Source organism: Embiotoca jacksoni, unplaced genomic scaffold (assembly GCF_022577435.1).
Source record: "Embiotoca jacksoni isolate LCO1_2020_lvr unplaced genomic scaffold, fEmbJac1.0.p SCAF_8, whole genome shotgun sequence".
Classification (NCBI taxonomy): Eukaryota; Metazoa; Chordata; class Actinopteri; family Embiotocidae; genus Embiotoca; species Embiotoca jacksoni.
The window spans coordinates 17,178,761-17,193,971 of NW_027185436.1; the positions used below are offsets into that span (position 1 = coordinate 17,178,761).

General features: G+C 41.0%; 1 protein-coding gene across 3 annotated transcripts in view; it reads left to right on the forward strand.

The window, feature by feature from the left end:
- Positions 1 to 11,381, forward strand: part of tcf7l1b (transcription factor 7 like 1b) — a 34,480-nt gene extending 23,099 nt beyond the window's left edge. The window contains exons 5-13 of one of the 3 annotated variants that reach the window (XM_069178243.1): positions 4,646 to 4,781; positions 5,163 to 5,265; positions 6,040 to 6,123; positions 8,014 to 8,157; positions 9,270 to 9,432; positions 9,530 to 9,637; positions 9,834 to 9,885; positions 10,120 to 10,148; positions 10,479 to 10,552. In XM_069178243.1, the coding sequence (XP_069034344.1) occupies positions 4,646 to 4,781; positions 5,163 to 5,265; positions 6,040 to 6,123; positions 8,014 to 8,157; positions 9,270 to 9,432; positions 9,530 to 9,637; positions 9,834 to 9,885; positions 10,120 to 10,139 (810 nt within the window). In that variant the 3' untranslated portion in view covers positions 10,140 to 10,148; positions 10,479 to 10,552. Of the gene's footprint in view, positions 1 to 4,645; positions 4,782 to 5,162; positions 5,266 to 6,039; positions 6,124 to 8,013; positions 8,158 to 9,269; positions 9,433 to 9,529; positions 9,638 to 9,833; positions 9,886 to 10,119; positions 10,149 to 10,478 lie in introns of all 3 variants that reach the window. The other 2 variants (XM_069178241.1, XM_069178242.1) reach the window with 2 other exon arrangements.
- The last annotated feature ends 3,830 nt before the right edge of the window (positions 11,382 to 15,211 follow it).

The window sequence follows — 15,211 nt, forward strand, 5'->3', positions numbered from 1 at the left end:
ATATTAGGGCAGAGTTTTGCTCAGTGAAGCTCTTCTGCAGATTCAGAAATCATCCCAGCCAGTCACATGTTGATATGTAAAAAAATTTTGTGAGCAACATTATCTCACATTTCTAACTATGCCTGTCATGCAATAAATGTCGGTGGACTGAAATTGTTTTGACATTTCTTATAGTTCTGGCAAAGTGAAACAAGAACAGATGATGTAAAATAGAAATCCGAGCGCTCAGTGGATACGAAAAGTCCAGGGAAAGACCATCTTGTCACTGTGCAGATTGGGTCCATAAGGCCTGTATGCTAATTGAGCCTGCTCTGGCCTGAGATCCTCAATTATTCAACAGACAGGTTTGTTTAGCATTCAGTCGGTATTGCTTTTGGTAGTAATAGCGGTGGTGGTGGTGGGAGGACTGGGAAGAGGGGAACAAGCTTTTCTACAAGCGTACTGCACCCCGCCATACACACACACACACACACCCCCATGGGTGTATACATACACACACAGACCCCAAAACCCCCATATATCAGCGCCTGTGTTCGGAGGGTTGCCTTTTCATGAATAATACATCAAAGGCACTGCAGGGCCAGGTGAGGCAGTATGGGGAAGTTGTCAGCCCATCAGTAGTGACCGAGCTGGACCAGAGAGGACAGGGAAGGGAAGAGGAGAGGGAAAAGGAGAGGAAAGGAGGAAGGAAGTAGAGGTGGCATGGTGGTAGTCTCATCTCCCACAATGGCACTGATTCACAGTCATTAACACTGTGCTGATAATGATGTCAAGGCTGCGTACCTCCCTCACAGAGGTCATTCACTCACTTGCAGTAATTTGTCCATCAGGCCTATTCTGTGTCATTACAGACAACACTGACTCACACTGTTACTCTGGATTAGAAGGAGCTGTGACTCTCTAATGAGGCAGAACTGACCAGAGTGTGTGTCTCGCAGTTACTTATTGGATCACGGCGCACTCTGTGCTCAAATATGGGCTGATCAACACTTGACAGGGGCACAAGAATTCTCCTCTCTGTTTCAATATTGTATTAGTGTCTGCAGCAATCAAGGCACTGAGGGACCTGAACCTGTCAGCGCGTCATAAGTCACTCAGTCACCGAATTGTTTAAATGAATTGAAGTGGCGAGGTCTAGAGCAGCATTCCAGAAATGCCTTTGTCTCTGGTGCAATCTTCAACTCTCACGGCTGTATGATATTTTAAGGGGAGATATTAAATGAAAAAGATGCAGTTTGAGGTTGTTTTTTTTTTTCTCTCAAAGCGATACATACACTTGCTTGCTCGACCCATATTCTTTCAACAGACCTTTGACTAGGAGTCCGGTGAGATTTTCTCGTTTTGCATTAGGCAGTGAACAACCAGGGATCCATCACGAAATCAAAGGCTTTGGGAGGACTGAACTGAATACTGATCCGAGGTCTGCAGTCCTGCTGGGTCACTGCAGAGACAAGATCCTCCTCAGAAATGCGATAAGGAACCAGGAGTGCTTTGATTCCAGTCAAACTCTGGAGTTGAACTGACTCAGATTTAGTATTACAGAATGAGTGAAATTCCACAAGATAAGGTCTGCTAGTGGCAGATTTACCAGAAAATAACTAACTGTATATCTGACAGTTTACAAATATTTATTACCACGTTGGTCCCAATGAGATTTATCCATGTTTGTGTTTATATATGCTGTGCTATTTTGCTATCTCTCTGAATTTACTTAATGACCACCGGGGACATCGAGTGCAGTAATCTGACGCCGCTCTGCGCTGTATTATTCTAACCTAGAATTATAATGCCATTGACCTTTTCAGAGGCGATGACCAGACGTAAAGCACAAGTTGTCTGTGATGAATGACATAGTTTTGGAGAGGTTGATTTTAAAGACACATGACACGGTCAGTCCCCTCTCACGTCCGCTTCCTGTTGGCGTTGACAAACAAGGCTTGGATTTCTCAGCATGCCAGGCATTCTTTTCACCCTGTCTTTCCTGGAGTTTTGAAAGGCCTCTGAGCCTCCCACCCAGAATCGCCGAGCATAAAGACACACAAAGCTGCGGGGTTATTCAGTTTGTTCTAAGCTCTCTTCCCCATCGGCTGTTTGCCTAGTAATTCAATTCAGATGTGCAAGATCCAAAAACATGTTTGCTTGAATGAAATCCACCCCTCCACCCACATTGACCAAGGACTGTGCTTTTCTTAGCGCCATTCCAAGTTGGACAGCCAAGCAAGGTACTGCCACCTCTGCCTTTTTAGCTTCAAACCCTCTTAAGAGACAGACATCTCTTCTCTGTAGCGGCTCAGCAACTTTCTGCTTTTTTTTTTTTTTTTTTTTTTTTCTTTTAAAGCTTCCTTTTACCATGTGCAATTGCTTTAAAACAAGATCTGTGTGTTTTTACTTGCTAGCTGAGAGTTATGCACCACCGCAGACCTGTTTGCAACAAGCACATCTATGTAAAGAGCATGATTTCTGTCCGTCAGCGTAGATACCATCTGGTATCCGCTCTATCACGTAGAAGTTGTTTATATTTAAAACACAGCTCATGTTCCTTGTGGTTTTCTTATTACACTTTGCTTGTGGATCATAAAACCAGACATATGATGCTGTCATGGGCCAGAGGAATATTACCTCTGCACATAAACCAAGTCAAAGAGGGCATTGATACATTAGCATTGAGTTGAAAGTCGTGTTTAGCCATTAGTCCAGTTTTCAATTTTACAAAACCACACTTCATGCTCTCAGTGGTCTGGAGAATTTAATTAATTTGAATTAGCTTAAAAACTTCTTATTTTGGTTCATTTAATTGAAAAAAAATGTTAGTATTTAAAGAGAGGAATTTCCTCGAAGGAGTATTCATCTTTATTCCTGACGGAGAAGCTCTGGCAGGTAGAGCGCAGGTCAGAATAGTTTTGCATGTGTCGAACCTGCACTCTACGCTTTTCTCCACATGTTGTCAGGCGGCCTTTCAGCTCAGCGGCCCGGAGTTGAAACTAGTGCCTTCAAACTTAGATTTATGTTTAGAGCACACGATTTATGTATTCCAAGATATGAATAATTAATAGGCATCATTTCAAATTCTCACTGAACTGCTTCCCAAAATATGTTGGCACCCAGGTCTAGAGGTCTCAAACAACCCCTCACAATATAGGGAAAATTCAGGCATATTGTACATGAAGTCGAACAACAAAGCACAACTCAAATATACATGACATGTGGGACCTGGGGTTTTAACCTAGTAAGTCAACACTAAATCTGCCATGAACCTTTATCAAAGCCTTTTCTGTGTTGTGAAAATTTTGTTCTCTGCGCATCCTTGCATGCATTGACCTTATATGCTCTAATTTTGGAGAAACAAAACAAAAAAAGAAGTCTTAAGCAAAGTGATCTTAATATGTTTAACACCAGTAAATATTTTCTTCACTCCACCTGGCATTACCAGAATCAAAGCGTGCTTTAAACCTGGGAGAAACTAATTTGCCAAAGATTTAAAAGGGAGGAAAAGGTTGGACTTAATTCTTAAAAAAAAAAGAAAAAAAAAGAGCTAAGATTTGGAACAATTCTAAGCAGCGTGAAGCAAAAGAGTGTACAGAAGTCTCAATGCAAACCTTGTTCCCCAGCAGACCACGTTGGAGAGACACAGAGGTTGAGAAGGGGGGTGGGGAGGGATATTGAAGAAAGGTTAGCCTGGAGGAACAAGACTCCTTTCTCCCCTCCCACCCCTTGACCCTCCCATGTGACAAGTTGAGCCAACAAGTGCTCTATTCAGCCTGAGCAGCCAGGGGAAATGACTGCTAGGCTGAGCGCTGCCTAATGAAAGTAGAGACGCTGGTTATTATTATTGTCTTCATCATCCCTGTCGTAGCCATAATGCTGGTCAGTTCTTGGCAGAGTTCTGCACCTTTTTTTTTTTTTTATTTTATTTTTTTTACGCGCACTCTTGTTGTGGAAATAACAAAGACAAACACTACATCTTTGGACTTTCTGTTCTTCACCCCTTATTTTAAGTTATACAGAATTTATAAGTGAGTTTCCACCATTGGAAGCGTTTGTAAATCCACACATGTTGGAGATTGCTGTTAGACAAGAGTGGGATATGATGTCTCCACATGTTTATGGGCGTTCTGCTTATCGTGGTCTGATTGTGTTTGTTTGTGGCTTGCTGGTGCGACGTTTGGACTTGGTGGCACCGTTGTTTTTTCTTGTTGGACTGAACAAACAGTTCTCCCCTCAACTAAATGACCGTAATGATCTTGGCATGTGTCTGCGAGGCTGTTTAGTGCTGCTTGGTGCTGGTCCAGATTGCATCACAGGGCCAGTCACAAGCACAGACTGTGATGTTTACCGTGGAGGGCATTTCACAAAGTGTGGCCTATTTTCGCCATGCATTTATGCTGAACAAAGGCCGACAGAAATCATGTACAGTGTGCAGTTATGGGACAGTACTGTGTTTGTTTGGTTTAGCTACAAACATTTTAACCCCCCCCCCCCCCCCCAAAAAAAAAAAAAAATTAAACAAAGCACACAAACACATGCAGCAACTGCAAGTATAAAAGTACATACAATTCCTCCCCTAAAATATTACATTAATACCGTTTTGAATGATATGTGTCAGATACGTGTTGCTCATCTCCTGCCCTCTCTGTCTTTTCTGCAGTCCAATAAAGTTCCAGTGGTACAGCACGCTCACCACGTCCACCCACTGACGCCCCTCATCACCTACAGCAATGAACACTTCTCCCCCGGCACGCCACCGTCACACCTCTCCCCGGAGATCCTCGACCCAAAGACAGGTAAAGTGTCTGATGGGCAGACAATGATTCACGTCGCTGTAAACTGAACAAGTGATATTCAGCATTAAGTCAAGATGTTTTAATGGGAAACAATGTTTCTGACATCTTTTGGCAAAAACACTTCCTGTCTGGAAAGCACCGTGCAAGTTTCTGTGGACAATTTGGTTTTTTTTTCTATATTGAAAACCGCAAGCTCCTGCAGTCTGTGAAGGATCAAACAAACTATTCAGCTACCTTTCAAAATTGAAAATTGATATATGAATTGGCGATGATGGCAAGTATTTTTAGAAATGTTAAATATTGTTTTATAGAGCTCCTCTTTGAAAATCAGCCAGCATATTAAAAGGTTTTAAAAGCTGTGTTCTGTCTGGTCCTGTGCAGGTATTCCTCGGACACCTCACCCATCAGAGCTCTCTCCATACTACCCCCTGTCTCCTGGTGCTGTCGGTTCGATTGCACATCCTCTCAGCTGGCTCATGCCACAGTACGTTTCTTTGATTGTGAGCTGTCCGCACAGCCAGAAGGTTTTTTTTGTTGTTGTTCTAAAAAGTGTGTAAACTTATCTATAATTATTTTTATTTCGTAAACTATATTGCTCTCGACTGAAAATGTTTACGATAATAATCTATGGACAATAATCTCTGGACAATAGTCTTTGGATTAGTTTTGTGGCGGAGTTAAAGCACTAATCTTTGCTAATTAACTGTTGGTTTAGTGAACAACTTCAGACGACTACTCGTTAAGAGATCAAATATAGGAAAACACAGACATTTTTTTTTACTTGTATATGTTGGTTGATAAGTGCCGATACGAAAACGTTTTTACAGAGCATAATGCAGAAAAAGTAATGATAGTTACTAGAAAATGTTCAAAGAATATTGGCTGATATAGCAATAGCAGATTTTTTTTTAAAATTATTCCTTAATATCAGTCTCGGCATCAGTTACGGTCAGGCTCTAACAGAAGTGAGAATGTCTTTTTCAAATTTATGATAAAAGCAATTTCTGATGCATAGTCGAGGTGCGGGTGCATTATATCATAACAATTATAAATCAAAACATTTGAGTTTACCAGGAGGAATTTATGAACATTTATGGGTTTTGCTACAGGTCTTGTAATCAATTGCAACGGTGCTGTTCCACAAGCAGGGGATTTGAGTTGATGAGTGGAGGATTGGTGCTGGTGGGTTAGCGGTCAGCTGTGTTTGATCCACCTCACACTGGAGCTTCCGCTCACTCCGTCTCCCTCTGTCTCCCAGGCAGGGCCAGCCCATGTACTCCATCCCTCCGGGGGGATTTCGTCACCCCTATCCAGCGCTAGCAATGAATGCATCCATGTCCAGGTGAGTGGATCATGTTCGGCAACACCCCCACCCTCCTGAAGGCAGACATCTGATATCTGCTGCTTCCATACCAAGCTGTAATCACATTTCCCCTGCTTTCCTTCTTTTTTTACTTTAACAAGATAAAGGGCTAGTACGTGGTTTTGAACTTCCATTGTTCTTACTGTTAAATGGTTAATGCATTTCTCAACAGAGGTGACTTGATATCTCTCAGCCACATAAATTTGGGACAGGAAGCAAAATTTTATAACTTACTTCCACTTGGACACTTGGATTGTCAGGCAGTGGCCTCAGGACTGCAAAGGGATGTGAGGCCTAAGTCTATCAGAGACAAGTTCAGCGTCTTAAAAGACTGAACGCATTATTGGTATTCAGCACTCCTCTCCTGTCTTTTCTCTTAGAGCCAAACTTCTGTGGTCAGGCCGCTGTTCTGAGCCACTCCACAAAGCGCACGCACGCACGCACGCACACACCGCAGAGATGAAAGGGCCGCGAATCGATTAAGACAAATCAAAGCACATCTGAACCTACACATCCCATCAGGTTAAACTCTCTGACCCTCTGTCAAAATTGGAAAGATTTGTAGCGAGTATTCCGGTGTTAGCATGAGATGAAATACTCAGGTGTGTCTCTGTGATCAATAGCATGTATAGGTCCATCCTGAGATGAACTCGCAAGCATCAGAACATACGTCACAGAAGTTTAAATACGAGTTGACGCATCACGCTGAATGTTGCCACAATCCACACAATTTCAGCTTTCTTTCAAATAGATTTGAAACATTTCGTGACTTTCAGTGGGCTGTCTAGCACAACAAGAAGCTAAATAGAAACAGGTGTGAGTGCAGCCCATATTATGTGTCATTTTTGACATTATCTGTTAATCAGACTCAGTGAGCCATAACTGAAAACGCTAAAGAGAGCAATATTTTCAAAACACAGAGCATGCCATCACTCGGAGCAGACTTGAGTTACTCATTGGGGAATAAGTGGGATGTTTACAAAGATAGTTGGTATAGGTTTATTACCAAGGGAATGACATAGCACCTCCTTGTTTACGCAGTATAAATAATTAAGCATATATATAAAAAAAAAAAAAGGAAAATAAAACATGAGTTGAGAATTACTTCATAAGAATTTTTTTTTTAATGTTTACACATGATTTTGGATATTGGATGAGGAGTCAAAACAAGCATTTAACTATCTTTTTATGTGCGTATTTATAGATCTGGACTACATTGTTGTTGATGGTTAGAAACAATTAGAAAATCTTCCATATACAGGTTAACGCAAAGATGGTCCATGCTGAGTGTATTACAAGGTGTAAGAGCAAAATTAATCATTACCTTATATATACATAGATTAGATTATATTGTGCATTGTCTCTCATGGCATTCTGTGAAATGTTAAATAGAGGAGTTTTCCAATTTAACATGAACTCAAGTGTGTGATACGTAGCTATTCATCTTAATTTTCCCCTTTGTCCATGACAATGGTCCTTTGTATTAACAATTGGATATTGAGAGAAACACTTTGTGAAGGTGTTGTGTGTGGACGGCTGTCAGAACGCTCTCCGTGGTCTGGAACGTGGTAAGGAAAGAGGTTTCAGGTGTCAACGGCCATGCTGTCGCCATAGTAACAACACACTCCACTTTTCACCAGCCTTTGGTGAATAAAGGGGCTTTTGAAAAAGACTTTATTTGAACAAAAAAAACAAGCATGTTACTCATTGTGTGCAAGGACTTCAGTCTAGACGGAGGCAGTAGGCACAGTGAATTTAACCCGGAGGGTGAGGGAGGGCAGTTTTGTGGCAAGTTAGCCAAACTTTCATTTGTCAAGTTCACTGTTGAAACTCGACTGTTAAATTGTTGCATCCTCTCGCCCTCCCCAGCTTGGTGTCCAGCCGTTTCTCCCCTCACATGGTGACTCCGCCTCCACACAGCCTCCACCAGACAGGCATTCCCCATCCTGCCATCGTCTCCCCAGCCATCAAGCAGGAACCCAGCGGTGACAACATCAGCCCCTCAATGCACGCGTAAGGACACTTGAAATAATTGTTGTTTCACAAAAGTTCCCTTCGCTTGCTAAAATATAGGGCTGGGTATCATTCAAAAACTCTTTAACATGGCTATCAAGACCTTGACTTTTATACACTGTCACGATCATGCGATAAACAATTTGTCTCTTTCTGTCCATTTTATGCCACTATTACAGTATAAGCCTAATCCTAGTTTAATAATACACATACAATTTATTAAGACGAAGAGCCACTTACGTGGTGTTTAGCTTTGCAGCAAAATTAATGTCAACAAATGCTTATGAAAATGTAGTTAGTCAAATATTAGAAGTTAAGCATCTCAAGTTATTATTGAGAGATTATATTATTAAACCATAGCAGAAAAAGGGGGCTCAATGAGATGATGTAAGTAAAAGAGCGCCATTCAAGCCTCAAACAGTGGAAAATGACATGGAAATAGTGTAAGAAATATAACATCTGTGTTGATTTTATCCAGTTGTTTCTATACAGATGAACAGAAATTATTTTCACGATTATGTAAATAAATGTCAGGCAATAATTGTTTCTAAACAAAACCAATTTTGTAAAGTGCATTTTAGGAAAAAGAAAATTAGAGGATAAATAACAATGAAAATCTTAAATTTTCATACAGTTTAGAGGGAAAGAGTGTAATCCACGTTACTTTTTGTGTAGCTACAATTTACAAATGTCCCCTAAACACCTCACATGCTATCAGTAGACACTAGTTAGCCAGCTGTGCACAGAGAAGCCCCCAGAAGAAACTCCAACATGGAAGTCGATGTAACATTTCGTAGAAAAGAGTGAAATAAGGTGTTCTAATGTAAGATTAAGTTGAAACCAAGTGATTTTATCTACATGGGCCGGCCTTCCAAGTAAAGATTATGTATGATAAATTTGTGGCTCACTGACACTGAAAAGTTATGCATTCTCAAACAGAACTGTGTTAGTGTGGATAAAACCTAATTAAAAAAAAAATGTTGACGTCTAATGAAAAGACATTTTTACGACACAATGCCATAAAAGTATCAAAGTTTGCAGCCCTACCATAATGTGCTAATAGTTCTCCACCATTCACAGGTTATTCATATCTTTTTATTGTTTCGGATTAGCAGGAAGTCCCCTATTCCTTCCAAGAAAGAAGAGGACAAGAAGCCTCATATCAAGAAGCCTCTGAACGCCTTCATGCTGTATATGAAGGAGATGAGAGCCAAAGTGGTGGCGGAGTGCACTCTGAAAGAGAGCGCAGCCATTAACCAGATCCTTGGAAGACGGGTAAGCAGCAGAGACACAGACGTGCATGTGAGTTTATGATTATAGATGAGAGTACGTGTTTTAACAGTCCTTTGATATCTTTTGTCTTCGTCCACAGTGGCACTCCCTGTCAAGAGAGGAACAAGCCAAATACTACGAGCTGGCCAGGAAAGAGAGGCAACTCCACTCCCAGCTCTATCCAGGATGGTCAGCACGAGATAACTACGTGAGTAGTATGTTTCCATGCTCGGCGCTCATATCAATGAGAAGAGGAAGTTAGAAAAACAACTTATGCTCCAGTCAGATATAACTGTAACAGTAAGGTATAGTAACCACACTTTTCAACTCATGAAGTGACATCATGGAAGTGGTTCTCTCTCACTATGACAAACTGTTTTTAAAGAATCATTTTATCTGCGCAGGGAAAGCGGAAAAAGAGGAAGAGAGAGAACAAACCAGACTCAAAACCAGAAGGTGAGGGGCCTTTTCTTCCTGACTGCTGTTTCTTTTTCTATTCTTCTCAATCAAGTAGAAAAAAAAACTGTAGAAACTAACAGCAAGCGCTTTATGTTTCTTGCAGAGCGCAGGTACAACCTGAAACTGCACTTTTATTCTATTACTTTTATTAACCTTTTTTTGTTTGCATGGATTCTGTGCTTCACTCCCACTTACTAACTTCTTTCCCCACTTCTACACTTTGACAAGCAGCTTATGAGGTTCAGTGCTAATAGTGGCAGGTATGTCTGCTGTTGTGCAACCAAATGACCACTGTAAACTACCCAAAATAAGAGCGCTTTCCACTTTTTAGCACATTCTAATGGGCATTTTGTGTCACATTCCTGTTGTGTATCACATTAATTAATCATGTTAACATCCTGTTTCACTCTCCTCGTTGTAATGTGTTTTCAAGTTGAAAATGTCAGTTCAGAACTTTTGCATCACATTCATTGTTTAAGCGACCACTCATTCACTTCTGTCAGCCGCAGCATTGAGGGACTTGAACCAGATTTAAAGCCAGCAGCGGATCCATAATTCACGGTCTTCACTTCCTCCTTTGTTTTCCCCAGACTTCTCGATAAGGAGTAAGAAGCAGTGCGTGCAGTACCTGCCCTCGGAGAAGATGTGCGACAGCCCTGCGTCGTCTCATGGAAGCATGCTGGATTCACCGGCCACCCCCTCTGCAGCCTTGGCCTCCCCCGCTGCTCCCGCCGCCACTCACTCTGAACAGGCCCAGCCGTTATCGCTCACCACCAAACCGGAGGGACGCATGCACCACCACTTCTCCCTACACGGAAAGGCTTCTGGATCCACATCCTCCTCTTCCTCCTCCTCCTCTTCTTCCTCCTCCTCCTCCTCCCAACCCACCATCTCCATCCCTATTGGTACTTCAGGTAGCCAGTCGAACACACACATCCTCACCCGGCCAATCCCCTTCACCTCTCTGCACCCCTCCATGCTCTCCCCTCCTTCCCCCTTCCATCAGGCAGCCCTTCACTCCCATCATGCCCTATTCCAGTCGCAGCCCCTCTCCCTGGTTACCAAACCGACCGAATGAATCCACAAATTTCTCCCATTTTATTGTGCTGTATATTGCTTTTCTTCAAAATAGGTATTAGAACAACTTTTTTCTAAATAATGAAAAGGAAGAAATATTATTGGTCAATATTTGACCGCCTCCTTTTCTACATCTCTCAATGAAAACAAAATGTATTTTTTTGTAAAGTTTACTGCAGAACTGGTTTCTTTTTAATGCATTTATCCAATGAACCTCTTGTATAAAAGAACCAATGTACATAACGTTTCTTTATAAAAGCAAAAGAAACAGAAAACACTTTTCTTTTTAGCCAAAACCTGATTAATGTTAGTATGAAGTTGAAGTCTGAGTACTGGCCAATAATTGCAGCCCTCTTTTCAATTCACGAGTGTGTGCCCCTTCTTTGACATGTTAAATAAACATTTGAAATTGTTTCTTAAAAGAAATGCCTCAGTCTGTCTTTTCACATTCGATCAGTCCATGTTTTTGTAATTTATGAAGAAAAAAATGTCTTTAACAAGGTGATGTGGTTTTGATTAATATTCTCTTAATAGGGATCAAGGCACAATAACTTTTGTCACAGTGAAACAGAAAAAAGTCTATTACACACCTGCCATTTTTTTGTGCTTACTTGTGCCAAATAGGGAACATCTTCAGAAAGCCCTTGCTGATGGTGGCGAAGGGATTTAATGTTTAATTACGCAGAATTAGGCTAACCACACTGGAAAATGCATGCCTGAACCAGGGCAACAAAATTTCAAGCCCAAAATAAAAAAATAATAGACATCTGCTGCTTCTTGGAATATCGCATCCCACAACAATGACAAAAAAGCAGGTCAGCTCCCGTCCCAGCGCATCGAACCCTGCTCGGGTTTCCTGTTCCTTTTGCACTTTTACTGCATCTTTATTCACCATTTGGCACGCTGCTTAGGCTTTAATTAACTCAGAGGTAATGGGATGGAGCCCTTGGGACCTCATTAGGCAATTCAATTAGTGAAAAATACACAAGGTAGGTTACAGTTTTTGGTGGCTTTGGAGATGAGGAGTCGTGCCAGGGACGGACCAATTATGTGGGAGCGGAGGGGGACAGGCCTGGACGAGCCCACTGACAACCCCCCAACCTACTGATTTGGAGAATTAACCAAGATCTTATCTACAGAAGTGCTGAATGTTACCTTTCAACAGTTTACTAATAAAGATGACCTTCCAGAAAGTAGACAGAGCCCCATTAGACACGTTGGACAAACATAGCTGTCTGTGTGAAGTGATTTTAAGCATATATATGCTACATGAATAATTGTGACATGGTCAGAGAGACGTGTATGACAGAAATCAAACTGATATAAAGCTACTAGTTACAATCCATTTTTTGTGGTTTATAGTTAATGACAGGATCAATGGTGAGTTACCTCTCTTTCAGACAGTCTTCTAAAATTGCAGACAGGTGGACTGAGGATGTGTTTCTGTTCCGGCCCCCCGGTGGAGGCACCAAACTGTCAAGTCTCCCCTTGTCTGTTTTAAGCAATCATTAGCCATAATAAGTCTTTGCTTGTTTGCCTCTCCATTTTACATCATTCCAGGCGCAAACCAAAGTCTCTGGTGTCACGGCTGCCTAATCTAAGCCACTTCACCGATCCATCAGTAAAATTACAGGTAATGAGTTGTCAAAACAGCCGGCAAAGTCTGTCCCCTTAAGGCCATACATCCACTGCAATGCTCAATTCTCCTGAGACATTACCCTTGTTATGAAACTCAGTCTCCAAGTGAATTACTTCAAATGTGCTGCTAAATACATTTGCATACCTGCCCACTTATTTTTTTTTTTTTAGCATTACAATACTGAAGAGAATCCCATGAAAGCGGTTAAAACATAACTGTTACAACCAAATGTATTTCCTTACAGAAAAACGTATTTAAAATCGAACATAAGAAATGTTATTTTTAATATCCCATGCTCCACTCAGTAGGTAATATGCCACTGTTTATCTCTAATAACATATCTGCATGCTGCTCCACTCCAACATCTGCCATGTAAGCACGAGGTCAGATTTAATACATGTTAATTTTTGCTCATTAAATTCTTCCAATCTCTTGCCAAGGTTCTTTTTTGGGCTTTCCTTTGATCTTGAATTTATTCCAGGTTAACCATTTGACAGTTCACATGCACACTATTGGTCCAAGGTTTAGCAAAAAGTCACTAAATTTGTAAAATATAAACAAAAAAAATGCAACCACAGCAAAGCACATCAGCAATATTAAGTCTAAATCCACACAATGCACAGATGGTTTTTTTGTCAGTGTTCACATTAACAACCACATAACCGAAATCAGAAAAGGCCGATCCTATATCTGTCATTGACTCTGTGACCTTATATTCCCGCTAATAACAGGATGCTTCACATGTGGTTTCCCAAAGTGATATTAATTGATTGTTTCGCTGAGCTTAGCAAGACTCAGCTGGTACCTTTGTGAAGACTGGTACAACTGGCTGTGAGCTTAACAACCTCCTTAATGTATTATTCATATCCATTTGACCTTAAAGATGGAAATGCAAATGGGTGTCAAGAATGAGAGGGATCATTGGACTTTTTAAAATGTCAAATAGCCTGCCGCAATTAAGACGTGTTCATTACAAGAACACACAGGTCTCCCACACCCAGCTGAGATGTAAAACATCTCCAATTAACATTTAGATCATTATCTCATCTCTAAGGCCACTTACACACTCTCAATTGTAATGCCTGTAATATTTTCGTAGCAGCGATGGTGAAAAACCGTAATGGGTTGTCTTAATGGCCTTTTACTTTCTAGACTAAATACTATTCCACTACCTTTAAGGTTGTTAAAGGATAATAGAGTTGATATATATAGATAGCTGTTTTTGGAAACTCCTAAAATGACACAAATTAATTTGGTGTCAGGATGTGCTTTTGTCAGTTTTTTTTTTTTTTTTTTTTTTTTTAAATTTGCACTGTATATCAATACTGCCATCTGCTGATAAGGTCAAGTACCGACACAGGCACCTCCTAAAGTCACTATGCCCGTCATTTCAGGACTGAACCTGTGGGTGGCAGTACTAACAGAAGTGTTAACTTCTCTGCTTCTGTGGTGGATCATTAGGAAGAAAAAAAAAATCAGAAATTGCTTAATAACTCTTAACTTTTACTTCTTGATTAGTGATCTGGTTATCACGAGGAGCTCAGAGCATAAAGGAGGATGTCAGCCTCACATACAGTAGCATTTGAACCGGAATCATCTCCCCCTGTTTCCACAGGTCATTCATATGACACTAAATAGTGCAGCCATTAAAGTCAAGTCCTATCCTCTCATTAAATGTCTACACCGAGATATACAGACGCAAATTGCTTAAGTCAGTTGCCTCAAACTTATGTTACGTAAACGACACCAGGATATATATATATATATATATATATATATATATATATATATATCCCCCCCCCCCACACAACAGTTGCTTGTAGTTGCTACAGTATACGGCATCACAAATAAGCAAACTACAACAGATATAGAGTTACTAAAGGTGAATCCTCCGCATACAAAGGGTTGATTGTTGACTTTTTCCAACCGCGGTGGCATTTAACCTCCACACCTAACCACGAACACCCACGACAATGAAGGAAGGAAGTTTACTCACCTACACGTGTCACACACTCACGTTGTTGTTGTTGTTGTGGTGATGTCCCGTTCACTACACCTCCTTAACTTGAATTGAGCCCATGCATCCACGACATATTTATATAGGACCTCTGTGTTGTCTACTACATTGTTGGGGGGGGGGGGGGGGGGGGGGGGGAAGCAGAGCTGTCCGTCTCTGTCGTAAGTCGCGGTGGTTAGCAAGTTAGCAACATGACCCAAGCGCACCGCTTTATTACGCGACCCCTGACCCCCCCCCCTCCCCCACCTGGTTCTCGCGAGACTTACCACTTAGCTGGTTGGTCCAATTTGTCGAAAGACAATGACAAATAATTACTTTACAAAACTATCATAAAAAAAAATATAAAAACAATTTTAATAAATTAAATGTATCCATATAGCCAATATATTTGCAATTTTCATAAAGTTTTGGGGTTGATTGGCAGCTGCTAGGCCAAATCTTGTTGCTATAGCAACCCCAAAATACCGCATGGCGCTGGCACTGTACTCATATGTCAGTCCTCAGAAAAACTTTAATAACCCATGTATGCAGGCGTATGTGAAAGAAAAAAAAATGGGAAGAGGATGATTTAAATGTTCTGTTTAAACTAT